The sequence below is a fragment of the Pterocles gutturalis genome, unplaced genomic scaffold, assembly GCF_000699245.1.
Source record: "Pterocles gutturalis isolate BGI_N339 unplaced genomic scaffold, ASM69924v1 scaffold10395, whole genome shotgun sequence".
Classification (NCBI taxonomy): Eukaryota; Metazoa; Chordata; class Aves; order Pterocliformes; family Pteroclidae; genus Pterocles; species Pterocles gutturalis.
The window spans coordinates 92,641-119,963 of NW_010138393.1; the positions used below are offsets into that span (position 1 = coordinate 92,641).

Sequence of the window (27,323 nt, forward strand, 5' to 3'; positions counted from 1 at the left end):
CATACTTCCAGAAACCAGAAATGGGCAAATCCAACAGCGCTTTGAGCTGGATGGGGCTCACGTATGCTCCACGCCGACAGCTGGCTGCACCAAAGCAAGAGATGACAAGGTGCCAACCCACCACTGATTCCTTCCAAACACTTTCCAGATCACTCAAGAAGCTAATTTTGCAATTCACTGAGGTGGGTTTATTGCACGGATAGTATTACATCCAGGTCAGGTAAATCCCCCTGTGAGTGATGGAGATCACTTCTAGCTGAACTTGGACCTGAACAGCCCTTCTTGGCAGGTCAGGGCTGTCCAGTTCTTTCCCAGGACTTTAAGGAGGCTGAAAAAGAGCCAAAGGCAGAATGATCACAGCTTTGTGCTCATTTGTGCTTGTCACTGTCCAGGGAGCCGTCTGGCACTGCCTCATCTGATGAATTCCCAGGAGTCTGCTCACAAAAAGTGTGTGCGGTCCCCAGCGCTGTCCCAGGCTCCTTCAGTGCAGATATAGGGACAGCAGAGTGGAACTGTCCTCGTAGCAGAGCACATCCAGACACATCACCTGCACATGGGTTGTACTGTGATCAAGAAATTTTGTTCCAGACAGCCTACAGTGAATCGTCATCATAAAACAGCTCCACACAATGGAGAGCAAACGTGCCAGGGTCCAGCTCACACAGCTTCTGTGACAAGTATGGTGTGACCTTCCCCGCCGCCTGAAACTGTGTTAACTGGTTGGAAAATAATGATGTAGCTAATTAATAGGAGCTTTTTTTTTTTTTTGTTACTATTCAGTTCTGCATTCTTTAAACAGAACAGTCATAGGAAGAAGAGTACCATGAAGGATTACAGAAAGTCTAGTGCTGGCATAGAAGAAAGCTCAAAGAGGGACAATCCACAGCACTAGACTTACGCTTTTACCCTGTCCTTAGAGCAAACAGCATCTAGAGGTCTTAAGAGGATGGTAGAGAACCCACTGCACTAGGCTCTGTGCACGAACAGAATACCAGCCCCTGGCTTAGAGAAGTTGTGATCTAAAACGATTGGCATTAACAGTTATATTAAATAATATTCTGGAAAGTGAATTATTTATACTGGATACAAACAAAGCAGATAATTGCTGTGAATATCAAAAATATCTGAACACTCCCACGATTGAATTTCATTTGCTATCTTTGCAAAAAGCAGGATAATGCCCATGGAAAAAAAAATTCAAACTCCTCACATACATGACTGGTTCTAAATTAGTTGTAAGCATTCAGGAAAAACACACACACATCATTGGGGACTATTCAAAGAAAAGATACTCTCAATCAATACGCAAAAGCGATCAGCAAAAAACAGATGTTAGGCTGGAGGTCAGAGAACAACTGGAATCGGATCCAGCTGTCTGCATACGCTGGAATATTCACCCTGGAAAAATGGTAATCAGTTCTGCTCCTGTCCCCACTCACCCACCCTGGGTCACTCAAAATTGAATGTAGAAATAGAAAAGGACAGAGAAGAGTGACAATGAATGTTATTAGAGGCAAGGGAAGACTTGCCATCTGAGAGAGATAAGGGGAGGACTGTTTAGTTCAGAGAGGAGATAAATAAGCAGCACATTGATAGCAGTATATACAATGACAGATCATGGGAAGGTAATTCAATGTTCTTTCTTATTCCTTCTCGTGATAGTCAGGCAAAAGGGACCTCCAACTTTTTAAACACATTTTAGCATATAAAATGAAAGTAGGTGTAATTAGTTCTCCCAAAGTACCCTGAAGACCTTAGCAGGATTTAGAAGGAATTATATATTTATGTGAATAATAAGAATGCCCACCGCTGCGACAGCAAGATTTAAAAAAAAAATGAGGGTAGGAGATGAGCGCTTTTGTCCACAGCTCTGTCACTGCTAGCCATGTGTGAACCAGCCACAGACGGGAGACAATAGGTAGAAAGAATGACAAACACCATCATCATCATCACCTGGGTTGTTGCTGAGGTTTGAAGCTTTAGGCACATGCCAGAACTCCACAGCGCTGGTGCAGTATCGGCGCACGTCGCAAAATCTGTGTGCCAGGGACAAAACATGGAGCTGGGAAAAGGCATGCAAGGACAAAACAGCGGCTCTTGAACAAGGCTGACCTCGGCAGATATTAAGCAGCCTATAGCTCACGGTGCTCTTCAGACCTGCCATGCAACACGCACGTTTTTCTAGTAGGAACTCCGGTTGAATGGAGGTTCCTCTGTACCTCCTCGCCCTGTGCAATGCCCCAACATGACTTTAGATGCTGGGGGTGGTGACATGAAATCCAAGCAAGGACAAACAGGGCAGCTGGGTGTTGCACGTGTAAGCATTCGGGGGTATGCTCTGAAGTATGGCATCTGTGAGCCAGGACACCCCTGAAGGAGACAGCAGATGTGCTCAAAAGCAAATGACAGGGTAAGAGGTAAACTTGGTCTTACAGATCCTCCCACACACTGGTGCCACTGGAGCCAGCAAAAATTCCATTAGCCTGCTCAGTAAGCAACAACGAGGCCTTTTTACGTGTTCACTGAAAGCATCTGAGCACTTAGAGAGATTTCCAATTCCATATGTATGACAATTGCTTTGATGTCATGAGAAGACAAAGTTCTAAGGCAGGATGAGATCCTGCTTCTCACCTTCATGAGCAGGGAGACAGAACATGGGCGTATCCCAACTGGTCCTGGAGAAACACAGGAGAGTGCTGGACTAGGGAAGAACTCCCATTCTTACAATGTGGGTTTATTGCACCAGACAGCGCTGTTGCAGGTCAGATTGACAAGGCTCCTTTTGCAAATGAGGATTTCAGTTATTGTGACCTTCGCAGGTACAAAAAATTTTATCTGGAGTCTGATGCAAGTAGTTGCCCCTCCCACAGATCTTTATGCTTAAAAAAGAGAAAGAGAGAAGACAAAGATGCAAAAAGCACCTGAGCTCCCTGAGAAAGGAAAATAACTCATTAAGTGCTGGATCCTTCAAGAGACCAGAGGCTGGCGAGCACTTTGGAGAGACATCCTAGCATTACATTTTACTGCATGCAATCTGCCAAACAACTGGGATTTGCTTACAGCTGATTAGAATAGGAAGCTTGCATATTATGCATGTCTAAGAGGGAACAAAGCTTGATCTAATGCAAAGTAAGAGAGAGACTGTGTAGCCAGCATAAAATGACTGCTTTTGAATTGTATGAAGACATACAGCAACGACCCTGAGCCAAACCGCTTGAACTTTCAGACAATAAAAACATCTTGCCTGTGTCTAAATTGTAAAGTGAACTTTACCGAATGCCTTTGCAAAGTGCCCGCACTCACAGACCTCAAAGCGTTTCGCAAGCACGAACAGCAAACAAAGATCCTGAAAAAACACTCCCCTCCTACATCTCAAAGGACTTAATGAAGTTGAACCTCCCACTGCAAGCTGCTGACTAACAAACACCTTCAGATAGAATAGAAAGAGCTGGAAAATAATGTAAAATAGTCACCTGATGTTTCTCTCTGCATTAAGATCAAGTATATCAGAACCATCCTGACAGATTTTAGCTAATTTGCTCCTGAGAAATGTTCCATAATTTCTGCAGATAACCTGCTTGGTGCTCAACCATTCCTAAAGTCAGAAAGTTCCTCCTAATGCCTAACACCAATCTTCCCTGGTAACCCAAGAGTTATAGGCTTTTAGCATCCTGCTCGTCCCTTCTTTGGTTTGGCTCAGTCTCCCAAGCAGGCAGGAGATATTTTAGAGTTGAGAGCGGTGAGTCACTGAAAGGTTCAATGACATCTCAGGGTCATAAGGACAGCAGGGCGTAACTCACCTCTTAGCAGCCTGCGGAACAAACCCAAGGAAGAGGAGCAGCATTCCCAAGCCAAGCGGTGGATATCGTTATATTGATGAGAAACTGATGTTCTGTTTCTAACAATGTACGAGCCTAATGGAAGAGGCCAAAGACATTACTTCCTGCTCTGTTGTCAGCTTGAAAAGGGAGAAATGCAATGAATCCAAAACTTAAATCTCCTCCAAAGCCTTGCACAGGAAACTTAGATCCCCTATGGGGCCAGTATTAAGGTTCTGCTAGAAGACATAACTAAGAGTAATGGGATGAAATTAACTAAGAAAATTTCCTAACTGAATTTCAAGAGCTAATAGAGCTCTCATTTTCCCCAGGGAAGCCGTGGAAGCCCCAGCGCGCAGGAGAGCTGCAGTAATAGCGCTTTCACAATCGGAAGGATTTCTAATAACGCATGTCAGGGCTGATATCACTCAGGGCCAGAACCATGCACAGGGCTCCACCGGCCCGGCCCAGCACCACCTCGCTGGGACCACTGCGGAAGGTGCTTCTGCAGGAGGGCAGGCGATGCTACATCTTCTACAGCTAAGTGTGCAGCTGATGGAAATGCAGTGACTGCTTTTGGCACAGCGATGACTTTTCTCGCCAGGTTGGGCCTGCTTTAAGAGGGAAACAAGAATAAAACCTGGTCAAATTAGACGAAGAGTTTGGCGGAGATGCCAGGGTGATACATCGCTGCTCCCTGGCACAACTCAAAGGACAGCTCTTCCATTATGCCAGCACAGCTGTCAGGGTGACCATGCTTTTAACCACACCAGGAACTCGCCCAGCTCAAACCAAACAAAATCAGAACAAAACCATGAAAAATTTGTCTGTCTTTCTGTTAAACTTCCCTTCCCTGTGCTCCCGGTTGTACCCTCCTGTTATTTGCCCAGGGCCAGTTCTGCCACACCCTCACTGTGCGACAAGCTGAACCAATGCAATAGAATAGAGGGGGAAATAAAAAGGATTTATTTCTTCTGAACCGAGCTGAATTGGCTGGTCAGGCAAGAAACACATCTGGCACAATGCAGGGTGGCAGAAGCAGGGAAACTGAGGAGGAGGAGGAATTGAGAAGGGCGATGAGACAGGATAACACCCAAGGATGAGATGGTGACAAACGCTTAATTCAGCTCAGGTATATCATGAAACTATACCCTCACTATCTTGGGAAATCTAAACCCATTTCTCATATGAATAAAGTTGCCTTGGATCACAAAGCCAAGCGAAACACCTGTCTCTTTTACCATCTACGAAATGGGGACAATAGGTACCAATATCATCTAGTCTTACTTAATCTAAATACATCTTTAAAAATGATGCTTCAAAAGCACAGACAAGTGTTAAAATAAAAAAAAAATTAATCCATAAAATCAAACCAAGTCACCCTCAACTAGAAAGCAAAGTCCCTGCTCCCTAGACAAGCTTTCAACTGTTGAATTATTCATTTTTTTAGAGCAGAATTTACAGTTATTTTAATTTAATCTTTGGATAAAGCACATACTTAAAAAACAACACTCAACTCTCCCTGTCCCCAGTCTTTAATAACAAAAGTGCCTTAAAACGGGTATACACTCACTGATTCTGCTGCCAATCTTAGATGGGTTTTCTCTGCCTGAAAAAGAAGATAAACCTCAACTCCAACATATGATTAGAGGAGAAGCACAAATCACCTAAAAAAAAAAAAAAAAAAAAAAAAAAAAAAAGAGACAAGACAACACAGCTTCATTAAAAAAAAAAAGAGAAACCCTAAGGGAATTTTCAGTTTTGTAGTTCTAATGAGAGAGGTTGAAAAGAAGTAGTAAAGCAGAGAAAAGAAAAAAAAAATTATCTGTGGGACAAGACATAACGAAGACAAACACAAAACTGAACCAGAAACAGACTTTCAAGTTTAACCTCAGGTTTTCCCAGAAAGGACTGTTGTAGTCTTAGCTCTGCTCCCAAAGGAGGGTGAGCCACACGACCACATCACTACACACAAAACTCAGCACATTTCATGAGCAGGAGGCTCAAGAAGAGAACAGGTCAAGGTTGATCTCAGTAGCACAGCAGCAAGAGGGAGCTTGCACTGCAGCTGTCTGAACCACACCTAGTCTGCAGTTAAATATAGAACTTTACTTTCTGGAACTACTGCTCCTCTTAACCTTCAGAGCATAAATATTCAGAGAGATATTAAAAAAAAAATAGAAAGGAGAAAAGAGACCTGAATCTATTGTCCGAAATCTAAGCCCAGCGACTAATAAAACTACTCTGGGAGAATTTCCAAAAAAGCAGTAAAGACTGGAGAATTGAATTACAGAAACCGCAAGCAGCATTCTGGAAATCCAGTATAAACCAATTAGTTTCTTTAATACACATACCCTGTATACAGACACTTATGTACATTAGACAGTTAAGTAGATGTGCTAACTCTAGTCTTAATTCTATCAGGTAGGCACCAATATAATAATTAATTGCACTGGAATTTTTTATTATTTAAATTTTTTAAAAAAGAAAAACTAGCCCTTCAACCCTCACCCTTTTCATTCAGTTCTTGGGTCAAATCCTGACTGGTGCTGTGCATTTTCAGTTGGAGAGTCTGCTCCTAGAATCAAATCTCTAATTTTTGCAATCAAATTCTGATTCTTTCCTTGAAGTGCTCTCAGCTGCTTTGACACACCGACTTTTAGCAACTGCACTTCTTACCAACTGGATCCAAGTCAAAAGCAGGTACCGCAGTCCAAGACTTTGAACCTCACTCAAAAAATGTTTATACAGCTTCACAGCAACATTTCAGAAATTTACAGGAAGAAGTAGCTCTGCATTACCTACCCAAGAGTTCCCATTAAAGTCTAGATTCAACCCTCCTATCTTCAGGCATTGAACCAAAGCACCAAAGTTAGCTCTAACTGCAGAAGGCTCCTCTTTTGTAGCCAGACAGAAAGGTGCATATAGTCCTCCTGAGTTGCATCAGTGAGAGGGAACTGTCTTCTCAATCTCTGTTTCTCATTGCTGAACAGCTAGAAGCCCAGATGAACAAGCGCTTTACTGAGGTTCTCAAATAAAAAGCTCAAAGCTAGGTGCCTAAACCCCTGCGTGCACCAACAGCCCATCAAGATGCTGCAGGACACATCAACACAACGCAACGAAACCTGCATTTCCTTACGGAACATAGCCCGTTAAACTGAGTCAGGTGTGTCCACCCATAGTCAAAACTTAACCCTACAGAGGAAAATGCAAACAAGCAGATTAATGGCACCAGAGCACATGTGATGCCATTTTAGTGGGACAAATTATTACTCCTGACCCTAAGGCATCAGGTGAACCTGATCTGCTTGGGCTGGACAGCCTGGAGTCTGGCTACCTTCATCCTGCTGCTGGTATGAGCCATGTTACAGACAGGGCTGGAAGACTCCGGTGACTGGTAAGTGAAATTAGTTAGCGGCTTCTTAGGGCTCCCAAGAGGGTGTTTTCCTCCCACTCTTTCAAAACTTGTCCCATAAACAGCTCATCCTTACAGCTCAACTAGGCCTATTAAAGTATAACCGTTAAACCAGCATATTCCCAGCTTGGTTTATGGTGTAGTTCTATTGTCGTACAAAGCTTTTTCCATGGCTTGAGTTCACTGTGTTCTTGCCTCCAGTAAAACTCCTCAGCCATACTTCCCAGTACCCACACACACGGCTGAGAAATTCAGTGCTTGCGGTGACCCAGCAAGAGCTTTGCAAATTAATATTAAAGTCAGGATTAACGCAATGTGGCAGAAGTCTCAATTTACCAGGTAAAGAAGAAGAAAACCCCAGCAGCAAAGATCTTACAGAGTACGAGACAAGACACAGCAAACAAAACCAAGAATGACAAAAAAGAAGAAAAGAGGGTAACGAAAAAAAATTAAATCAAGTGATGATGCATCTGCACACACAACTGGGTGATTCCCAATGTCAACACCGACTTGTCTCTTTCCATATACAAACCCCAAATCATTCCAACAGACACATCCCAAACCATTACAGGTTGTCTGACTTCTTGAAAGTGTCAAGGCAGAGACTGGCTGTAGGACAGAGCCGAAGGAGGAAAGGGTAGTGCTGGCTTGCTTAGCTTTCTCCTTCTGCTCTGTGTTTCCACAGCACCTAGCACAAAGGAGTCGAAGGCGCTATCATGATTCAAACAGCAAACAATCGCAGTTATTGCACTTCAGGCCAGACAGAAACCAAGAAGGAAAACACCCATGCCCAAAGAGCTCTAATTCGACTTCGGAGCAACTAAATATTTCACAGACAGTGGGTTAATGAGGAGATGGTACTGTCCTGAAGGTACGCTGAGCATCTTTGTTGTTCTACATGCTCCAATCAGGACAGTCATCCAAGCATTTTAAAGTGCTGAAGATCCTACACTGCACACTGTACTGCCTGTCAGGAGGGGCACACTGGAAAAACCCCGTCCCCTCTTTCAACCCGTTTCAGGACTTTGCATTAGTTGGGTCTAGCAGAGCAGAATGGATTTCAAACATTGACATTACTTCCTTTGGGGAAACAGCCAGCCAAACCTGAAAACATCAGTGCAGTGCCAGGACAGAATATGGAAACACAGATTTAGCTACTGGTCTCAGCCCTGAAAAGATCCCATGATGGTCTGTGGCCGCAGAGAAGTACGTCCATCTCCTGCATAAAAAGGTTTGGGTCCCTGAGGGAGCTCAGCATTTTGGTCTTTGCTTAGGCAACAGGAGACATCTCCCTGCTCCTAATCAGTCCTAAAGACCCTTGTGTGCAAGCAAGAGGAAAGAGAAGCATCACAGAAAGGGCAAAAGCACATCCAAAAAAGTCTGCTGGCCAAGGACTCAAAGGAGCTGCAAACCAGAGCAGAGCGTAGCACGCACAGAGTCATCTGGTGCTTTCATGGAAAGGAGGTTCTTCATGCTCTCAGAGGGAAGAAAACTCCTCCCAGCCATTTAGCCCTTAACAGAACTAAGCATTCATCCCTAAACTACATTTGAGTTCTCTAGCCCTTTTCTGTTATACACTATTACCCACAAAAGAGACCTTACTGTAAGCAGAGGGAAAGGCAAAGCACCAAGGCAGCCGGGAGACCAGGCTCAGAGCGTGCTTCGTCTCTGCAGGACCGAGAGCTGGGAGCTCTAATGATCACCTGCCACTCTGCATATGTATTTGAAAGATCCTCTTGGCTCTCTACTGTTCCCAGCTCAGGTAAAAGGGTTGTAAGAGCCTCTTTGGACAAGGAATCTACTGCATGTTAGGGAAAGTTCTGCATCCTGAACAATCATAGCGCTGCTGAAATGTCAGTTACCAAGTATGAAATAACATGATGCAAATTAGTAAATAAATCAGTAAATCGGGAAAGGAGAAATGCAGAATGTAAAGAGCATGCAGACCCCCACCAAGACAGAGCCTGGATTAGGCTGGATGGAAAGGTTTCTGCAAAAGCAAAGGAAGAGTTGAACACCAATACTCTTGGACTGTGCTAATGACAAGATGTCTTAGGGGCTACAAAAAATGAGACATTGTCCACAGGAGTATAACACCTTTTTAAACAACAAAAGGGGTGAAAAAGCTCCTCCTACTCTATCGTTGAGAATCAAATGATTACACTGGTATTAACTTGCATGATGCTAAAGCACATCCATGAAAACGAAGCTGGTGTTCACCAGAGCAGGAAAAAGGATACTCGTATTGGCTTTAAAACGCCCATCTCCGTAACCCCCAAGTGACATACCTTTCCATTACAGCCAGGCACTCCTTTCTCCACGTGAACCGACTGCCTCGCCGTAGTCTGAAGGTCCCAGAGGTAGCTGTGACTGGGGGAGGCGTCTGTCTCCATTCTGGCTCTTCTATTGGGATAGGAGCGGGTCTCATGCTTAACGTAGCCCCTAAGAATAAATACTGTGTTTCCTAGTGGATTAGAAATCATGCCCATTTTCTCACTCCTGCTCATGAAAAAAAGACAAGACAGATGATGAAACCATTCAAACTAAAAAAGTAAAACATTATCAAACAAAGACACCTTAAGGATACACAAAACCAGCTTGAGTTCCCATTCCCAACCTCCAAGCCAGAGAGGTATCAGGTGATCATGGAAACCTAAGAGAGACAGAACTGAGCTGAGAGCCACTTAGGAAAAGCTGTCCTGTCTTCATCAAGGGGAAAAGTGTGATACAGAAAGGGTGAGCTATGCCCCAGCTGGGATTTATTTAGGTTGCGCTGCTACCTCTTCTGCCACAAAAAAACCCCACAAAAAACCAAAAAACAAAAACAAAAAACCCCCAAAACCAAAAAAGGGGAAATAGCAGGCTTCTGTTTAATTGTACAGCAGGCTCAGGAAGCAAAATGTAAATTTATACCAAAGGTATTTCACCATGTCCAAAGAGCTGAGTAAGCACTTGAAATAGCTCCACCGATAGAAACACACACTGTGACCTGTGCAACCACAGGCTCCGAAGTGCCAGGTTGCCTGAAAAAGTCACTGAAAGCAGATTAACATCACACCTTTCATCTTCTGTCCCCCTTCTCTGGATATATTTCTCCTTTCAAGAAGCCTGAGCTGGAAAGCATCAGGCAAGAGACAGGACTTGGCACAAAGCCTTCAGGAAAGGCCCTTCAAAACTTACCCCTGATTCTTTCCACAACAGCCTCTCAGTTAATAAATCAAGATAAATCAAGACACACCGTGAGACCGATGTTTCATATATCCCTTGGTAAGGACGGGAACCTGGTACAGGACATTAGTACATAAAACAGGGTAAGTTCTGAAGGACAGCTTTGTGCTCAAGTGACTTTCCCTGGAGGGAAGAAATAGCTGTTCTTGTGTGCAAAAAGTAAAAAAAAAAAAATTAAAAAAAATAGAGTCATGTGAAAAGATAAATCACCACCTATATCCCATATGGATACTGAGCTCAACTGGAATTCATGCACTGAACCAGCCTGGATAGATCCAAGAGAAACAGGCAGCTCTGCTCGCAGGGGAAATCCAGTATTGTGCACACAAAAAAGCAGGGCTGAGCCAGCAAATCCCTCTGGGTCCAGGGACTTGCTCAGAATAGTTAGGATTTAATCATAAAAACGTACTGCGTTAGCGAAACAACACTGCTTGTTTAATTTAAACCAGAGTTAAAGGGTTAAGAGAACTTAGGAGTTTAACCAATAAACAAATCCCTACAGTTCAAAAGCAAGAAATTAGCTACTTATGCACTTGGCTCTGTTCCTTTCCACAAATGCACAATTGAGTATTTTCCTTACTGCCAGGGACTTGCATCTGTGTTAGGTAGTGGAGCCCAAAATAATTTAAAAATTGTACCCAGGAGAAGCCTATAGGAAGCGAAGCCCAGAACCTCTGCCTTGCGTGCACGACAGACAGCGACTCTCACTGATTCCCAGCTAACGAGCCTCCACACATCACTTAGTTTTATTGACACATGAAATATTTCCTATATTGCCCATTTACTGGGAGCCCATTTCAAGGACAATCCTTATCTATTCTTTCTAGTACTTGCACAGTTTAGGGGTCTGGGTCAGTATCAAGTTGCTAGGCTTAAGTACAGTTCAAAAACTCAAAAACCAAAACAAAACAAAATTTAAAAAGAGGCAGGGGAGACCAGGACAAGAAATTAGCTCTCCCTGCATTGTCTCAGCAGTCTGTTTTCCCTATCTGAGGATTTCATTTCACGGGGAGAGTACAGGGCACCTCCACTAAGTTTTCTGGAGATTTTTCAAAAGTCGAAAAAAAATAATTCTGCATTTAAAGCATAAATGTGTTCCTGCTGCTGACACGCTCACTTACTGAATAGAACATGCTTTTTTTTTTGTTTCAGTAGCCTTGCTAGGTCAATTCACCTATTTCTCTTTTCAACGGGATAACATCAATATCAGCAGGAGACGAGAGAGAAGTCTGCCGAGAATTACAAGCGCTGTTTTTGCACACACATAAAGATGGAAGCATCTGAAAGCATGCAGAGGCCCAAAACGTGCTTGGATGTATGCGTGGCAAAAGTGGTGGACGTATGCGCTGCTGCCACATTTGATAAGGTAATTACGGAGCTTTTCTTCATCCCCCTTAATTAAGTGAGCAGTTGAGGATCCCGTTTATTCTGCTGCTCCAACACTCTATTGCAATCTTCTCTCCACCCAGCTCTGCTTCTTTACAACTTAATAAGTTACATCCTAGTTACTAGTTCAGCTTCTTTTTACAAACCCCTCCAACAGCTTTTAAGAAGAAGTGAAACTTCTCTCTTGAGCAGAATGAGCGGAGCAAATGCAGCAGCAGATTTTTACCTTAGTATGTTCATCAAAAAGCAAGACATCTATAAGGGGTAGAGAGGTGAACTGTCTGGGAAGAACTCCTTTCGCTGAGAAAAATGAAAAGCGAGATCTCTCTCTACCTGCCAGTCCCGAGTACCTTTTGCAACAATACAGAATTTTCTTTCTGCACACCAGCGTTTTCTCAGATGTGGGGTACGACTTCGGGGATGCTGCAGGTGGGTTTTGGGGAGAAGAGGCAAGAGCGGTGCTCTCCCACTGGCATGCAGCTCTATCTCTGTACTCAGAATTCCTCATGGCAAAGGCCAGCACATCCCAGACACTATCCTGAAGAAAGAGCATTGCTCGTAAAAGCATCACATGCAATTGCTGATCCACATCACATGCCTCAGAGAGGCCCTGCCGCACAGGGGCGATGCGCGGAGTGGTTGGAGCAAGCCTCCGGCCATCTCCCAGCTCCAAGAAACCCTTTAGTAGCAACTCTTTGCAGCAAGCACCTAACATATTATACTGATAAGAACAGATGTTACACTTTATTTTTAGCCAGCCTGACCTGAGATGACATGATCAACACCTCTCAGTCACTCCTGAACCAGGCTAGATTGGAATCGGCAGCAAAAGGTTCGTTCCTTACATCCTGCTGGATGGAAAGGCTCAGAGCAGACACTATTTTCTCTGCAACTCTGTAAAACAGTAAATCAGCAACAATACATTCCCAGTACAAATCTCACGGGATATCCAGTCTGATTTATTTTTTTTTTTTTAAGCTTTTCTTTTATAGCTAAAAAAGACCTGCTAGGGGAGTACCAGAAGGGATGCTACATCTCGATAATAACTACCTTTCTTCTTTTTCCCTTTTGTTCAAGGAGGAAGAGCACACGGTTTTCTCCAAGGTGACCACAGCTGCCTTCCTATTACAGAAGACTGGCAGAAATAAATATCCAGCCTAAATGGAAGCAGTCTGGAACTTCAACACATTATTTCTAGGTGCCAGCTTCAGTTTCCAGTACACGGAGGCAAAAGACATCCTAAAGTTATTCCATAACAAACTTTCCACACTGCCCAAGACCCAGTGCCAGCCAAACTAATCAGACTAACAACTACCAATGTAAAACGAAAGAAGTTTTATTTATTTAAAACCCACGGGCTCTGAAAAAATAATCAGAACATTATAGGACTCTATGCACTCATATACTGGCTTCTGAAACATATACTATTTATCTGCTGCCAAAACGCTCTCAGTCCTCTACAAAACACAAGAGATGTGGTCCCTGTCCAAAAAAAGCCCAATCTAAATGAAAAGCATCCCTATTAATTGGATTAAAGACCTTTCAAACACTAGCATTTAGCACTGGACTTCTTCCCTTCAACAAAAAACCTGCCTTTCACCCTAACTGGCAACTGTTTCCAGAAAAATTTACCATCACTAGTACACTGGAATTCGCAGCATCGCTATTAACTCCGACATCACTCCTACCAGGAAAACGTTGATCAAGAAATTTTTGAGCAAGATTATTGCATACAGTAGGAAAAGTATTTTTTTTTTCTGATCCATGAGACTTAAGGCTCTTCTGCAACGTTCCAGCCTGCTCTTGTCTGAACACCCACCACCAAAGATAGAAGAAATACAGAAACTGCCCATGCAAACCAGTGATCAAAATGAAACAAATCACAGCCAGCCTGTTCAAGAGGTCAAAAGAAGCTGGCAAATAATGAACGTGAGGGAACTGCTGAGTCCCTTGTGTGTAGGAGCAATATCTTGCAATGTCTCAACAGCAGCGACGTCTCAAACTGCCCTAGGGCTCCACAACACGAAGTTCTCTGGTTAGCAGATGCAGGACTGCCTGTGGATTATTTAAAGCTTTATATAGCACCATTATACAGCAGAAAAAAAAAGAAAAACAAAATATCTTTCGATGTATTTCTAAGTCATCTCTTGTCCCCTATAGTATTAAAAACTCCTGGCTGGGTGCAGTATACAAGCATAGTAAAAACAGAGCCTGCTATGAGGACCTTTCAGGCAAGGCAAACAAATCATGGTCTCATTTTTACCCAGGAGACAGGACAGGGAGGTGCAAAGGTGAAATCATTTGCTAAGAGTCGTACAGGAAAACTTGCAGAGCTAGGGGAAGACTATAGGTCTGCCAAGTGACCTCCAGTCCTTTCCTCACGGAACAACTATTCTTCCTTTACAGTTCATAAATTGATTGGATCTGGTGTCCTCGTCCTTCAAAATTGTTTCAATTTTAAGTGAAAGTTTTCTTTCCACTACTAACCAAATTCAGTCAGCAAATGGACTTAGTCTGAAGATCCCGTTTGCAAAATAAGGAATTTAAGAAACAGGGAAACTAACATTTCCCAAAGACCTCACTTTGCCCGTTGGTAACTCAAATGCGCGGGTGCTTCTGCACAGAGGGACCTGACTGCCACTCAGATGAGAAGGAATGAGACTTTATTCCTAGCAGCTAGACCCGGAAAAGCTGGGCTATATGAGAACAGAGCCAAGTGTCACTTCCGAGTAAGTGAGCCAATGGAAAAAACACATGGCAGTCATTTAAGGTCCTGGTTTTTTTCAGAGGGCAGTCTTTTACGCTCTACAGAGGCTGCATAACTTCTTTGTGAACACGGCAGGAGGCTCTACTGATTTTCTAATTTTCTGACTCTAAAGAAGGCAGCAGAACAGCTAGTCTACTAATATCACAGGATAGTGGATGTAGTAGCCAAAACTTAGGCTCCGAATTGGTCTTATAACAGTAATTTAAACCCAGGATTCTTTGGACGAGGTTGGTACCTTCCTTAATGCACTGTAAACACTTGCAAATAGGCACGTTAATGATCTTTTGGCTGGCCAGTGTGACCTGCAATATAGTAGATGGCAATCATTCCAAGCAGTGGATTATCCGATAAGAAATAACTAAATACAACTACATTTTCCTCAAGGAGACTTTTTCAACAGCTACAGGAAAACTGAGGGTTCCCCCTTTGCCTCAGTCTCTGAAAAGGAACCAATCATTTTGTTTCTAAAGGGAATTTAAGTGCATCCAAGTAGTCTCCTGGCATAGGCAGAGGAGCCACTTTGGCTTTTACATTTCTTGAAAATGCTTATTTGAAAAAAGGTTAAACTCTAACAACCACTCTTCCAACTAATTTTTCCATGTGTGTGTAAAGAAAAGTGAACAAGGCTTCAGCAAGACAGCGCATGAGGAAAGCAGAGGTTAACGTCGATTCATTTCAGTTTAAGCTGTAACCTCCAGCGTTGCTACTCTTCCTTCCTTAGACACGGCTCAAGAGCGAACGGACAAACAAGATGTGAGCTTGTGGGGAGAGAAAGAAGGCTAAGAGGAAGCAGTAAAGATTTTAGCGCTAAGTTTGACCAAGGCTCTCTTATCCCAGTACAGGGTAGTATTTTTTTAACAGCTCTAAATGATGTTGGAAAGAAAAGATGCAAGGCTATAGGAAAGATCCACACAACACTTCTCATCATTAGAAGAGAACTTTCGGGGTTTTTTCCCAGAACACACCTTCCAAAAAACCTCTAGTTCTCTCCACTGTTTTGGAGACAACTCCTTCCATCAGAGACATGGCTGAGAGTTACTCCACAGGGTACAACACACGAGGCTTTCAAAGCAGCTGATACCAAACGGTTGTTTCCAGTAACTTTGCTGAAGCTTAGTATCAAAATTCCAGCCACCACGAAAATCAAGGTGATCCCTGCAGCTTGTCAGCACCTCACACACAGCCCTGGGCACTTTCGTTCTTGAAAGCAGCTTTCTAGATGCTTCATAGAAAGGACAGGCTCCACTGTCACTTCGAACCCTCCCAACTTTAAGCTAAATTATTCTCAGGCCAACTGACAGCTGGTGCCTCTTGATTTTCAGCTTACACAGAGAGCAGAAGTTCTGAGGACCTGTTTTTACTGGAATTGTTCTTAATAGAATTATGGATATTGAAGCCAAGTTCACATTAGAGAACCTGAGTCTTAAATTCCTTAAAACAATGACACAGTTAATTTAATCATGCCATTGTTTAAAGGAAATTAAATGTAAATATTTTGATCTTTACAATAAAACCACTAAAGGGAAAAATAAAAACTGTGGTCAAACAAAATCTATGGAGAAGAACAATAAAAGGAAAATTAATTCAGCAGTGATTTTGAAGATTGCTGGTTAAAGATAATGAGGAGCTTTACTTCTCTTTTTATATTTAAGATCTATTTTGAGATTTGGAGAAGCAGGTGGGATTTGAGAGACACATCTCCGACTTATCACTGTAACTATCCACGAGCTTGAGATCCAACCCCAAACCCTCTCCGCCTCTCTCCGATCCCCAAGTTCCTCTGTACCAAAATGCATATTTTTTGTTGCAACTTTATACTACGCAGCCATTATTACTGTTTTCTATCTGTTCATTCTGAAGAGCCTCGGTATATATTTCATGTTATCTGACTACAGCTTCATGGACTGCTTCTGATCCCCGAGTTGGCTAGCAGTGAGAGGACAGGGCAAGTAACCGCGACCACTGAGCTGCACAGACAGCTCGAGATGAGTCAGCTCTGGGTCACCTGCTGCAAAGCAAAGAGCAGATTTGTTCCTACTCTCCTTAAAATTAAACTGGCCAGAGGGAATACCTCTTCACTACACCAGACCAAGAAGTGAATGAGCAGTGATAATAAAAACCAGTGACAAAAGGCTTCTTTTCCATAAATAAGACAGCAGGAGATGTTTAGGCTGTATTTGTTTACCAGGATTTGTCTTCTCAAGCTGGTACCATCTGTAAAATGCCCTTTTCTTTTGTTCACTCAGGTCCGACCCCTGCTGCAACAACCAATGGGAGATCCGGCTCTGACTGATACCTGTAAAAAACCAGAACAAAAAAAAAAAAAGAAACAGAGAAAGAGGAAGAGAAAACTTGTTCTTTTCAAAACATTTAAAAGCAGTCTATATACTGACAAAAGTGTTGTCTTACCCAGGAACTCATAATTACGTTTCAATCACACAAAAAGCAGAGATTTCAACCTTTCCCACCATCACTAACTTCTTCAACTTCTCCCTGTTGTTATTTTCAGCCTTACTCAAGGTACATGCTGGAATCAGCACAATCAACCTACAAGCAAGTAGGGCACGCACTGGGAAGCCAAATCTACCACTGACTTGAATTGTCCACAGCTTCCTCGGTTCTTAAATTTCTTCGTCTGTGAAATGGGAACAAGTCCCTTACCCACTATTATATATAAATAATGATAGTTAGGAGACCATCATCATTCAATGCTTGAATAAGAAGGGAGACAAACACAGAAACAGTTTATGTGATATAGATCAAATCAGCCCAGAAACGGAGCAAGCCAACTATCAGCAGCTATAACAACAGCCAGAAAAGAAAACAGAAAGGGCAGCTGCCCGCCAGCAAAGTGGGATTCTAGGTATCCAGGCAAGATGAGGGACAAAAAAGGTCCAGAGGTTTTAAAGCAAGGCTTCTAAGAAAACAGTAAAAGGGGGAAAACCCTTAGAAGTCAATGCAGTTATTTCCAAGGCACGACACTCAATGAAGAATCAATACAGAAAGGGAAAAGAAGGAGAGGAAACAAATAAAGCAAGAGGTTTTCAAAAGTGCATCAGGACAACTGTAAGTTCATTTGAAAATCACAGAATCATGGAATGGTTTGGCTTGGAAAGGACCTTAAAGATCATCGAGTTCCAACCCCCCTGCCGCGGGAAGGGAAAATATCACAAGACAGACAGTCTGCAGCAGTACTGCAGGTAGGAGGACTCCCTGTGCTTTCCATAAGGCTCTTCAGCTATCAGAAAGGGTTAACAACATCTAAACTCTCCTGAAAACTGAAGTTTTAGGAGGTGCTCCAAATAACAAAAAAACCTACTGACCACCACCTGTGCCACCACCTGCTTGGTGGTAATACTGAGGCAGGTACGAGGCTGGTTTTTCTACAGAAACCGAACCACCTGTCCCCTCTTGAGATGCGTCAAGGTTTTATAAGATCTCATTATCATACTTAACTCATGAAAAACAACCCCCTGTAGTTTTACCACTTCTAATACGGGGTTTCTACTATGCCTTTTTTTTTGTGTGTGTGTTGAACACTGAATCTAGTTAACTTTAGAATGATTAAACCTGACTCTTGGGTATGATACTCAGTCTAGTTAAAATCACGCAAGCCAGATGCCCGATTGTCAATGAAAAGACCAAGTTTTGAAAATTTGCAGCTTCCCATCTACTACGATGATTTATAAAAGCCATTTCTTTAACACAGTGCTGTGGGACACAAACGCTTGCATCTCACTGCTTTTGGCTGCACGGCTCCTATTAATCAAGGGGTAACAGCACCATTAATTCACTTGTTTACTACAGTCCACTTACCCTTATTGCAGTGAATTAGTGTCTGTCGAGTGTTTGGATAACAACACAAGATATAAATGCAAAGCATTATTAGATAAAAATTATAAATAGAGATTAAGTATCTTCAACAAGAGTCAGATAGCGGAAAATCCAAATTCTGCTCAAGAGGCTGCCTGATACTGTCCTGAAGTGGTACGGATGTCAGCCACCTCAGACAATGTGCTCGAGACAAAGCAAAGGAGCAGGAGCCAAGAGATTCAAGCTGCGCATTGCCATGTCCACGACTGACTCATTGCGAGTCCTCACAGTTTATAAAGTCACTTCTGCAAAATGACTTTCTTGTGGTCATAGGAATTTAGAGGATAACATCTAGAAGACCCGTAAATCACATTTCCTATCTTCTTTTCCACTTTTTATTATTCTCTCTCCTTGTTTCAGAGATCTGTGGTGAGAGCTGAGCTTCTTAAAGGTTTCCTCTACCTGTACCACTCCTCCTCTTTCTAAGATAAAAAATATCTTTCATCTATACATCAGCTTGGTTTAGAGGGCCCCAAACTGTATATTCCAACAGCTTGACCGATTCAAGGTAGCACACAAAGTCCACAGCAGAAGAACTGATCCAGGATCTCCTAGATTCCAGTCCAGTGTCTTAATCCCAAACCCATCCTTCACTCCTTTCTATTAAAAAACCCCAAATTGTCATGTCAGAGTTCCTTGCATCTCAAGTGGGTTTTACCCAGTTGACTCACAGGGACGATGACTAGTACTGCCACCAGTACCATCCTGTCACATTGTCTGTAATCACGCTACTTTAGGAAATTGCACTGGCAGGAAAAAAGAAATCACCCTGCTGCCAGAAGCAGATTAATGAAATAAGTTCTCTGGAGTACTGAAAATCCAGCTGTCTGGAGGAAATTCACTCTCAAACTGAAGCACGGACCTCGAGGAAGACTGCCATCCTCCGAGCTCAGCATCAGCAGGGACACGAACACAGCGTAATGAGCACAACCAGCTTTCCCACAGAAAACACGGAGGAGAGAAGTGGTAACCACAAAGGATTATGGCAATTCAAAAGCTGACTTCTTGTGTCACACGTCACTCCTTCCCATCCCAGGTTACACTTCCTAATCATAAAAAAAATGGAGACTGTACATGTGTGCTCTGCTGGGCAGCCCCACTCTGTCCTACATAAATTATTTGGGGAAAAAGTTTCCCTTTCAAATACATAAAAGTAAACAGCAAAATGCATCATCAAGAGAAGGCAACCGGTATCCACACTACAAATCCGCTCATAACCCTCAAAACTGCTATTCATCAAGTCTTTGGGAACTGGTTTTCACCTTCACAGATAAGACTTGTTCAGCGACTCTACTTTGCATTTCTTTAAAGTTTCTTTCAGGAGAGATTTTTAGAAGCACCTGGAATATGTCAGATTTGGAGAAGAAAGTAACTGACTGCGTTTTAATTCTGCAGTTTGTAAGCAAAGTCCTAGATTCATATAATACATGCCAGCAAAGGACATCTATCAATTTAGGAGATTAGCAAACCTTGTTTACAGAAAACCTGCAAAGATCAAAATCACAGAAAAACAAATCTTTCCCTGTGTTGTCATCAGTATATTAAAAAAAAAAAAAAAAAAAAAAAAAAAAAAAAAAAAAGCCAGGCTGGACAATGGAGGAAAATGTCCCTTCCTCAATTTTCAGAATTCTCTTCACAGTGGAACCAGTTAAGTTTCACTTTGTTTGAATCTGCATTTGCTCAGCATCCCTGTGTGTAGGTTCCAAACCTTGGGGGATTTTATTTGTGTTACAGCAGTGCTTCAAGGCTGCCCTCCACTGTGCTAGATGCTGCGGGTGCTTAGCATAATACAAAGCTAAGTCCTGAAGATCTCATACCAATTAAGACCGAGACAGTAGGAAAGGCCTGAATTGTACAAGCAGAACAATTGGGAAGGTTAGAACACTGGAAAGATCTACTTTTATGTGTTTTATTTATTGTCTGTTTTTTTTTAAATGGTGGTTTAGTTTTAATGGTACTAGCCTAAGAATTGAGAAATCTGAACTCATATTCCTGCTCTGCCACAGACTGCTTCCACTGTGACCTCAGCATAGTAGGGTTTTTTTGGTTCCTTCACTCCCTATGTGCAAAAAATGGAAAAGGTAACATTTCCCATCCTCGCACAGGCATCATCCATCAAAGCGTTCAGCTTGGCTGCAGAGGGCTCACCCACGTGTACTCCCTCCTCTCTCTTTTACTGTAGTACACAACAGAAATACATTAGGTTTCTGAAAACATTTTCCCCACCCTCCACCTAGATTTGGAAGTTAAGAGACAGCATCTCTTCATAAGTTTACATTTATCTTGTTATCTTTTGCCTTCTGATCATAACTTACTTGGTATCCAGATACAATTCTGGTGGCAATTGAATTGCAGCACACGACTTCAAAATTATTTCTGATAAAAATCTGGCATCTCACCTGCCACATATGGGGCTAAGAACCCACCCCCGAGTAAGCTGCAGCTCTGCTAAAAGGAGCTTCAAATAACAAGATAGGAAATTCAGTAGGAACTATTATTAGCTCCTGTTTATACTGTCATTTTTCTTATCAGTAGGAGATTATTTATACAGATCCCAACCCAAGTGCTTCTTGTTTATCTTATTACAGACACCATTTAAAAAGTTTCTATAAAAAGCAGCTCCTGTATTTAGGACCAGCACCAGTAAGTGTTATGCTGGGTTTTTGCTTCTTATCAATCATTCCTTTATTTCCAAGCCACCATTTAATACTCTGTTACTATTTTCCAATCTGCCCTCTTCTCTCAGTACACAAGGCAGCCCTGCAGAATGTCTTCCAGGTTTCATTTTCCCTGTCAGATTCATTATCTAAATGACTTTTAAAGTTTCTGGTAATTTTATAAAGACTAAGAGAGCCTAAAAAATTGTTCTACTGCACCAGCTGACTTTAACCTTCAGCTCCGTGTTCCCCTCTCACATATCCTCTCTCTCCATCGCTTCCCGTCCCTTTGCACTGCAGCAGAAGGAAAAACAAAAGGAAAAACCATTTACTGTTGCAGAGGCTGTAAACCCAAGCCTGCTCAGAGTGCTTTGTACGACTGTGGCTGATGCAGGAACGTGTATTCTGTAAGTGCACTGCAATATCAGAATTAAGATGAGAAAAAGGAGAAACGTATTTCTGAATTAAATCCTAAGTGGCTTGAAGAATTAGCAAAATAAGGTAAAATGGAAGTTTCAACAGGCAGAAGCTGCAGTAGAGGTTCGGGCACCAAGGACAGAAGATGACAGATAAAGAATGGGGGTAAGTATGGTCATAAGCACCGGGGAAACGTTACCGTTTCCGATGAGCTAATCCAAGACCTGCGATTTGCAGACAGCAAATACACTGGCTTAGCTGAACGTCACCACTTGTAGCCAAATTCAAGCCCAGCCGTAATTAAGAAAAGAAAGCAAAGTTTTAGTTTCCTAGCTAAAGGTCTGTCTCTCTGCTCAGATGCACGATTACTCCTTTCCTCTCTCCAGGCTACTCTCCTCTCCCATTACACACACACACACACAACTTTTTAGAGTATTAAAGAAATTGTTAGAGATAGAAAGAAGAAAGTTGACAGCATGGGTAGCCAAGCCAAACAATTCTCTTTCTGGACAGAGCCAGCCATAAAATTTTCATTTCATTTCTTTCTTGCCTCTCGTCTCATAGCAGAAGAGATGAATGCTAAAAGCAGAGGCCACGCTATTCTGCATTTATTTCAAGTGCTAAACAAATGACTTCCAGCTGATGCAGGGTGGTAGCCAGTGGATGGGCAAGTCAAAGATGCCCAGCACCTGCACTGCAGCCTCCAGAAAAGCTGCTATGCTTGGATTACAACAAACGGTGACGGAGGCTGGTGTCTCTGAGGGCTGCTGATCTGTTCTTGCAGAATTGCCCCCTTTCACGCTCTCTCACAGCCTCTTCGTTGCCCAGAACAGGGTTCCACCTTGATGTGCAGTATTGTAAAGACAACCCTGAGACACAGATCACTGGAGGCCAAACAGGATGCTGAAGAGGTATCATCTCACTCTTATGGTCCTCCCCTCCACCATCTGCTACTGACCACTCTTTGGATTTTATTTATTTTTCCTCTCGTTTACCGAAAGATTTACAGAACAGCTTTACCATTAAGGCTGTCTGTAAATACTGAGATTATACCATTTGGGATCATATATTCTGCAAATCATTACCTCTGTCTATACAAACTGCTTTTTCGATGAACGAAAAGTGGTTTCCAGACCCTCCCTGGGAGCCTGTTTTACAGCTGAATGGGAAGGGATGTTGGATACACCTCAAGGATACACAGCTACTCAACTAGCACTCATCAGGCCTCAAACAACTCGGGACGCGAGAGCCCTGGGACAGATGCTTTCTGCTCCGCCTCTCTGTCCCAAGCTATTTTCAGCACTCTTCACTGTACTGTGCTTTTGAAAGAAAGCTGATGTTTCTCCCAGTAGCGCCGAGCACATCCTTTTGATCCCTTCAAGGATCTATTTGAGATTTACTATTTCTTTCAGATAAGCCATAACTACGTCCTTAATAGTGGGGCCCATAAGTACTACACATCTGCTTACACAAGGCTGTGGGTTATATTTAAAATGAATCAGCTCTCGTAGCCCTTCCGACCAAGCCTATGGAGGATAATGCAGCTCAACTGCAAAGGGCAGTGGGAGGAAGAGACTGATGTGTCACAGCACACCATCTCTGCTTGAGAAACTGCATCATGTGCAAAATAGTACTTTGTTTTCCTCTTTGAAAGGTCCATGGAAACGGTACTGGGTCAGCTGCAAAAGGATGTAGCCATTTAACCTTTAGATCTACCTGGTTTCCCATTGATTTGGCTTGAAAAATGAGCCAACACAGTGGCGTTAGTTCAGTCTTTGCTCTGTCCCACTGGCAGGCTAGAAAGGGACATCTAGCGATACCTTCTCTCATCGCTGTATGTGCGCGTTCTGGATTCTCCCCCATGTTGCGCAGCAGGGTTGAGTGGGATGGGTGTGAAACTTAGTCAACTGTGCAAGAAGTGGATGGTATCGTTTACTCACAGGAGGAACAGCCTAACAAAGCCAGTAAAAGCTCCCAAAGGCTAAATGCCAACTTAATGATTCTACGAGCTGAAATCCAAGACAGCAGATTGAGGATGGAAGGAGCAAAATGACAGGTGTGAAGAGACTGGTCTTGACTTTGCTACAGCCTGCCTGCAGGGGTATTGAGACGTGCTCCGAGACACCTGGCTAGCTGAATCAGTTGCTTTTACTGATACGGATTCCGTCTCAGATTTGGCATGGAGATTCTGATCCAACAGCCAGCCCTTCATGCAATAGTCCCACTGACCAAAATGAAAAAAAATAAATACTGACTTGATTTGGAAATACTCTCCTTCTGCAATTTTTTTCTGTTTGCATTACTCCTCTTGAAGGGGAAGCTAGTTTGACTTGCTGGTAGACATGAAGGAGGCAGGAACCTTCAGGCTCAGTCATGGAGTCAGAAGCTTTTCTGGTTTTTGCCCTCATACGAAGCTATACAGAGGTTAATTCAGAGACGGGCTACTCCAGGACTATGTTCAGGCAAGGACTAGGGAAGAGTAGATGAGTGACTAACTACAAAAATTTCACAGTTTGGGTACAATTTAAGCACTAGGCTTAGCATTTAATTTTTGGAGTAGCGCTAGCATCTGATAAGGCTAATAACATTCCCAGAGTTACACAAAATGTTAATCTCATTATTTTACAGATGAAATGGAAACCAGAGAAGGACAAGTAATTTTGCCCAAGATCACAGAGAAGCGTTGGAGACGCGGAAGGAATTCCTGTCTCCAAGGCTCAAACACCCGTTTCTGCCTGCCCACCTCAACCGCCAGCATGTCTGCAAACCCAGATCTCCCAGACAGATGGGTTCTTGTGACATTTCAAATACTGGAAATACCATAAAAGAGCAACCTCCCTCCTGCTGGTTTGGCATTCCTTAGTCATCAAGGAACCTTAAAAACAAGCTATTTCAAGATCTTTATTCAAGCTTGGGTTTAAAAATGAATAAATGTTACAACACGGGATTGAGCTATCTGTATTTTACCATCAAGTCTTCAGCCTAAATACGCTACCAGTTACGCTGTTCCAGAGAGGCAGTGTGAGCCTGTAAAGGAGAACTAACAGCACCCCACCCCATGGAGGAGCAGTAAGACTTTGTTACTTGTGTAAACCTCTGGAAACGCACCCAAGGAAGAAGGGGTATCACTGCAGTCTGTTCACTGGTCCTGAATGTGACCGAGAAAAGGTAGAAGGCAGAGAGCAAGAAGAGAACTACTTCACCTTCTAGGTAAAATCTAAGCTCATATGGTCATCCTCTCAACCTCCCATCTGATTTTCATTAATCGTGACTCAAAGGCAAGTGATCAAAAAACTCCAAACTACCACAGTCTGACTTCTGGATATAGTGATACCAGCTATAGATGTCTCCTGACTTTTCATATACATGTTATAATATAAATACATATTATCTCTCTCTCTCTCCATACATAGAGATGCAGATACACATCTATTTGCTGCACTCAACAAACAATTTAAGAATTAAGGAAAACCATTTTCATTTCAAGATATAAACTTTGGGCTTATTATAATGCTGTAAAATAAAATCTGCTAGCACAAGCCACAAAAAAAGAAAGCAAAAAAAGAAAAAGTGATTCACTGGGGAAGTGCCATGATGTGCGGGACAATGGGTCTTAAATCAAAGGCATACATTATCATGACTAAGCTGACAGATCTGCACTGCAATGCAGAAAGCTAAGCAATATTCCAACATCTGCACCATGCACAGACAGGCAGTTAGACACAGTTCCCCAAAATGAAGAAAGGACTCCTCGAGCTCTTACCTGTTACCTGTGCAACAACTGCTTGGGAAATTCTCCGGTTGGCTAGGAAGGCTTTGATTTCCTCCTTTATCACACTGCTGTCCCTCCTACCAAAACAAAAAAACCAAAAGAACACACAAAAAGACGGACAGACCGAAGTGCACTTTGAAGATGTAAAATGGCTTTATTTCCTTTATTTAGGGGACTAGGAATGGGGAAGGCAGGCATTAAAACAGTCAAAGTGCCTCACCGGTGGACACTTCTTTTAACAAGTGTCACGTTTGATCAAAGTACCCTAGCAGGCGAATGGATGACTCACGTCCTATATAATTCATATTAGGTACAGCACTGCCATATGGAATGTACAAAGTTTCATTACACGGGGATGAATAAATCTCTCATACCAGCATAAAAACCTCAGTCATAAAAATGAGGCACAAAAATAAAAAATAAAGGATAGCAGGGTCTGCATGGTTAGCTACACAAATGAATATACATACACAGACCTTCTCCAGCCTTTCAAAGAAAAGACCCAAAGGAGAAAAGATTTTGCAGCCTCTATCCCCCCACCCCTACCTCCTTAGTCCACAGCTTGCACTGAATGAACAAGTGCCAGTTATTTAAAGCCTTTGTATGACTCTTACAAGGTGTGCAAAGATAGTTCAGAAGGGACTAACACTGTGCTAAAAAGAAAATAACGTGGAGGTTGCACAGGGACTGTGATATGCAGCAAATTTCAATCGCAGTAAACATGTACTTTTCCCTCCTCTTCCTCCCTTCCTCCCTGGAAAGTGCAGACAATTAAAACCAGACTTTATAAGGCTTTATTATTTGGTAATTCCCCTTCCCGTTCTCCCCTCCTGCCCCAGCAGCGTTCAGGGCAGATTCAAGCTTGCAAATGTAAGTGCAAAATAAATCCTATGTTGTGGGTTCATTTTTATTTCTGTACCCAACACTCATCCACCATATGCCTGCAAATAAAAGTAGTTTCAGTTTAAATAAGCACTAAAAGCATTACCTGAGACTCATTGCATAGGAACCTAAAACTCCAAGGAACGATTAAACTTCAGCAATTGAACTCCTGCATACTGCTATACTCACTGCCTTCCTGCATTATTCCATTATCCTGCAGCCGACAACAAATGAGGTTGATCGGCTTTTCTTACTCATCTCTCCCCCAAAAGCCACACCTTTACCCTAAATCTCCAAACTACTTCAAACATATTTTCATCCTGGAGCTCATGGAATCTAGTTCTCTTGTAGATACTCCACAAATGTTGCTATTTCGGGGAAAAAAAGACACTTCAATATTATGACCAAAATTGGCTTGGGACATTTGGCCTTTCCTCTCATTTCTTTTTGCTATCAAGCCCACTGACTCTGACTTTCATCCTCAGTGGCATAATCCCCTCCTTTAATCTTCGCCATAATGCTGAAAAGGAAGCAGCTAAAAGTAAAGGAAGGTCAGTCTGGAAAAAAAACCCTACCACCCAACTGGCTCTTACTGAAGACTTCTGCTTTTCTTTATTATTTGTACTTTCCTCTGCTGATCTGCAGGCTATGCAAATCCCAGAGGGAGTCAGCTCCTGCCACAAACTCTAAACAGATCCCCGCAGAAAGCATTAATTAACCAAGCAGATTCCCTACGCCCACTATATATGGAAGGAAATACAACTGGTATGAAGAGGAGTTGTGAATTGACACTCAGTCAGAAGTCTCCTGAATAAGAGTAGGGTGGAAATTTAGTGCACTAACAAGAATTTCAATATTTGGTGCAGCATGGGAAAACATATTCCAACAGTAAACCAGCCTGTGGGATACCCACACAAGGCTAAGGGAGGTCTACACAAGACTAGAGGCAGGTGAGGAGTACTGAGAGAGTGACCATTAGGGCAGAGCTGTCTAACAGTTCCTGCTTTTTTGGTAATACCTATCACTACCAGCACACTCCTCCAAATTGCAGATTTCTGATGGAATTCTCACTCTGACTTTCCAGACTTTTCACAAAGACTTCTACTAA

General features: G+C 42.6%; 1 protein-coding gene across 1 annotated transcript in view; it reads right to left on the minus strand.

Annotated features, from left to right (window-relative positions):
- HMBOX1 (homeobox containing 1) overlaps positions 1 to 27,323 on the minus strand; it is a 59,853-nt gene that overhangs the window by 18,272 nt on the left and 14,258 nt on the right. The window contains exons 3-5 of the mRNA XM_010082990.1: positions 25,325 to 25,410; positions 16,800 to 16,910; positions 9,522 to 9,675 (exon numbers count right to left, since the gene is read on the minus strand). Of these exons, the coding sequence (XP_010081292.1) occupies positions 9,522 to 9,675; positions 16,800 to 16,910; positions 25,325 to 25,410 (351 nt within the window). The remainder of the gene's footprint in view (positions 1 to 9,521; positions 9,676 to 16,799; positions 16,911 to 25,324; positions 25,411 to 27,323) is intronic.